Source organism: Pezoporus wallicus, unplaced genomic scaffold, assembly GCF_028554395.1.
Source record: "Pezoporus wallicus isolate ANWC-B61680 ecotype Strahan unplaced genomic scaffold, APGP_CSIRO_Pwel_v1 contig_5785, whole genome shotgun sequence".
Lineage (NCBI taxonomy): Eukaryota > Metazoa > Chordata > Aves > Psittaciformes > Psittacidae > Pezoporus > Pezoporus wallicus.
The window spans coordinates 1-4,387 of NW_026641150.1; the positions used below are offsets into that span (position 1 = coordinate 1).

At 40.0% G+C, this 4,387-nt stretch overlaps 1 protein-coding gene across 1 annotated transcript; it reads left to right on the plus strand.

Moving 5' to 3' along the window:
- The first annotated feature begins 1,532 nt into the window (after window positions 1–1,532).
- ING1 (inhibitor of growth family member 1) lies at window positions 1,533–4,057 on the plus strand. Its single transcript, XM_057422319.1, has 2 exons — window positions 1,533–2,329; window positions 2,421–4,057. The coding sequence occupies exon 2, from the start codon at window positions 2,477–2,479 to the stop codon at window positions 3,122–3,124; it is 648 nt and encodes a 215-aa protein (XP_057278302.1). The 5' UTR covers window positions 1,533–2,329; window positions 2,421–2,476; the 3' UTR covers window positions 3,125–4,057.
- Window positions 4,058–4,387: the final 330 nt, after the last annotated feature.

Below are 4,387 nucleotides of genomic sequence, written 5' to 3' on the forward strand. Positions count from 1 at the left end.
CGCTGAGGGTAGTTTCCAGCCGGCCGGGAGGCGGGCGTCACTTCATGGCTTCCGGCTCTCCTGCTCACGGGGGTGCATCGCGCCTCCGGGGGCCCCTGGGCTGCCCAATTCTGGCCGCTCAGTACACTTGCGGCCGTTGTGGTGGGGTCCCAGCCCCGGTGAGGGAGCTATTCGGGAATAAAACTTTCGCAGCGTGCGACACTGTTTTTGTCGGTTTAATGGCGTTTGCGGTGTTGGGGGCGTGCGTGCACAGCTAGGGAACAATTGCGTAACACGCAGATCGCGCTAAACTCCGCTCGCTGGCCCTTGTTTGGCAGCACGCCGGGAGAAAGAGGCTTTTTGGGTTTCCTATAAAGGCGGTCTCCCCTGGGCGGGCGACTTAAGGCGAGCCTGCCTGTGTGAGGGGCGGTGGTTGAATCCTCCCCCTCCAAGCTGTAGTAAACAGCTGTCGATCCTTTTCTTTATAGCTTGAGTAGCGTGTTTCTGACAGTGATGCTAGGCATCCCTTTCTGTTTGCCCGCTTTTGTGAGCAAGCACATCCCGCGCCGCATCTTACATACTGAACGTGTCAGCGCCGAGGAACGTGCTCGCAAGGCTTTGCAGCAGTCAAAATCGTTGCAGTTAACTGTTTCTCCTGCGTAATAGGAGGTGCTGTGGTGTTAATGTGTATATGCAGTACTAGAGCTGAAGTTTTCATAACCGCTAACTGAAGTCATTAGTTATTTTGTGTTATTGAGAGAGTATTCTTTATGAAAGATACCTACCTCCCATATTCAGATGGGTTAAACTGGTGACATCAGTCACATGCCAAAGCTTAGAACACAAAACTTCTTGCATTTCAGCCCTTGAAAATAATTAACTCTAGATTTTTAGTCTTTCTCAATGCTTAATCTGTACACTTGGAGTTTGGTTTTTTTTTTTTGGTGGCTTTTTGTTTTCTTCGGGGTTTTCTTGTAGTTAGGGGGAAAAAAGCATTTGATTAAGGTATTTAATAATGTATTGGAATGCTAAAATTGGTCAGATAGGTAATTTTGCAGTACCAGCTGACAGGTTGTGTTTACTGATGTGAGAAGCGTAGGCTGCAGCTCTAAAAGCTAAAGGAAGACTTGGCATAAACTTTCCATGTCTTCACTAGAAATTAGGACCACCTGTGTTCAGAAAAGTGCTTGGGCAAGACAAAACCTAAATCACAGGAAGACTGTTAGTTGCATGTGTATCACATTCTCTTAGAAAAAAATGTTTAAAAAAGTTGTGGTAATGCCATTTGCATGTGTAAGAGATCTTGGCTTCTGCAAAGTGAATTGAGGTTAGATTTTATATATTGATGTATTTTGCTTCTCTAGGGCAGAATGTTCTAACCTGTGAGAAACGGAAAAAAATCGAAGAAAGGAGATGCAGCAAAAACATCCTACGTGATTTTGAGGACTTAATATGGAGACGCTGAGTTGTGTTGTAGTGAAGCTCAAAAACATCTGCTTAAAAATAGGTTTCTAGAACCGTTCTTTAATCTTGAAACACTTTAAATACTGTTCTTTCATATAAACAACATTGGAACAATCCTTGAGGTGCAGGTCAAGATCTAACATATTTTCAATGTTAGCATTTTAAGCTGGAAGCTCTAGCTGCTCCAGTTGTTGCATATCATCTTTAATGGTATCTTCTAACTTTTTATTTCCTTCTCTGCAGTAAATATGTAATGAAGATTGTATATCTGTATTGTAAAAGGAAGCAACAGGTATTTTACAGAAAGTGTAAGGAGGAAATTACATAGACATCTTGGATATTCTGATCCTAATTCTGTAGTCCTGGGGATTTAAGTGGCCTCACTTTTTCAGCAACTCAGCAGTTTAGATGCAACTTGCCATAGCTTAGCCTTCAGCCCCATGTATTTAAAGGTTTTTCTTGTATCAGCTGTCAAGTGTGATAGTGATTGTTAAGTAACACAGCATCTGATTCTACACTGGTTTGTGCTCACTTTCTTTCTCTCCTACTCTCAGTCATTCACTAAAAATATTAATGTTATTCTACAGAAAATGTCCAGGAAAAAAAACCCCAATCAATTAATCTCCCCTCTAATGTTACAGCTAATGTTGGAACTTTCTGGGGGGGGGGTATGTGTGCATATTCTAATTAGTTAATTTTGATTACTGTGAAGTTTGAAGGGAAGAATTGTTGGTGTGTATAAAATGGTATTTAGTCACTATTTTTTTTCCCTAAATCAGCATTTGCGTCCTATTCCTGCAGGACCGACCAGACACACGTAACCCACTGGAGTCATCAGCCATTTGTCAGATATCAGCTTCAGGGAATCTTTGTGCGTTACAAAAAGGTGTTGCTGCATGGAAGGAAAAATACGGGAAAGCTTTGTTTTGCCATTATCTCTGTTGAAAATGTTTACAGTTTTTATTTCTTCCTTGCAGAGATTCTGAAGGACCTGGATGATTACTATGAAAAATTTAAACGAGAGACAGATGCCATGCAGAAGAGGAGAATGTTGCACTGTATCCAGAGAGCCTTGATTCGGAGTCAGGAACTGGGGGATGAGAAGATCCAAATCGTCAGTCAGATGGTGGAGCTCGTTGAGAACAGAACAAGGCAAGTGGACAGCCACGTGGAACTGTTTGAGACCTGTCAAGAGACTAATGACACCACTGGAAACAGTGGGAAAGCCAGCCAAGATAAGTCAAAGAATGAGACAATCGCACAGGCTGAAAAGCCCAACAACAAGAGGTCGAGGAGGCAAAGGAACAACGAGAACAGAGAAAATGCCTCAAATAATCATGATCATGATGACATCACTTCAGGAACTCCTAAGGAGAAGAAAGCAAAGACGTCCAAGAAGAAGAAACGATCTAAGGCAAAAGCAGAGAGAGAAGCTTCTCCCCCTGACCTTCCTATTGACCCTAATGAGCCAACATATTGCTTGTGCAACCAAGTCTCCTATGGAGAAATGATAGGATGTGATAATGATGAGTGCCCCATCGAGTGGTTTCACTTTTCTTGTGTGGGACTCAATCACAAACCAAAGGGCAAATGGTACTGCCCCAAATGTAGAGGAGAAAACGAGAAAACTATGGACAAGGCATTGGAGAAGTCTAAAAAAGAAAGGGCCTACAACAGGTAGTTTGTAGACTTTTCGAAGTGAATAAAAACAGAACCACCAAACCAGTGTATTTATTGTCAGTGTCACCTTTGTTGAGGTGAAAGGATTGTAAAATGTATATTTTTAAAGGAGGTTTAAAACTGAACCATTCCTGTTACAGGGACGGCAATAAGCAATTTTGGTTTTCATTTGGTAAACTGTAACAAGAATGTGGTCTGTGGACCAATGTATTCCAAAAGTAAAGTTATAAGAGTTTAAACTGAATATGTGGATGGGTCTTAAAAGATAAATGAATACTCTTTTTGTTTCTCTTTTCTTTCAGTGCTGGTAGCACTCTACCCATTAAAATTTTGATGACAAAGATCTCTGCAATGTAATTTTGTTTTCTTTGATGAAAAATATTATTTACCTTTTGGCCAAAATTGTTAAACAATTTAGCAATCTGGTTGTATCTGAATAAAGCTGCAATACATTAAAAATATAACTTCTTTCAGTGATAAGCAGTGCAAGAGCAAATAGAAGGAGGGTAAAATTTGGTTCCTGCTACAAAGTGTCAGTATAACAGTTCAATAGCAAGAGTTTAAATAGGCTTAGAGGATTATTTTTAAAAAAAAATACAAGTTAATGGTTAAATTTTACACAACAAATATTTTATATGCTGGCCAAATACCACAAGGGCCATTTTAAAATGATTGAATATGTTTTATATTTAACCAGGAAGTGGTTTAGTAATGAGACTTCACATAAATGAAGCTTTATACTGTCACAGATAGTAGTGTAGCAATCCTTAATTTGTTTAAGTTGTATAAATGTACATTTTAAAGTGGAGTTGCACTTACTGTGTTATACTTGGAAATGCAGCCAAATGCCGTTGTGTAACCAATGTGCATTTCCTGCTTATGTATGAAAATTGTACAGCTGTGATATTAAGAAATAAATGAAACAACTTTGACAGTTTGCTTCTTTAGCAATCCTGTTTAATGATCATTCATATAGCTTAAAAAAGAAATTTGTCTTTAACCTGAGCAGCTCCAGCTAGCAGCTGCTTCGAAGCCTGAAACTGTTGTAGTGGTAACCAAATTGCAGTTGTGATAAGGAATCTTAATAGACCATGTGGCCAGCAAGGTTGTAGGAGAGCCAAAACAGCATTTAATTTTCCATCCAAGTCCACTCTTCTTGTGCTTGCAGTCACTCCCAGACCCAGGCATTTCTCTAAAATGGTGGTTGTGCTCAGTTGTTTTCATGCTTTTTACATTATGCGTATAAATTATTCCATGTTTGTTA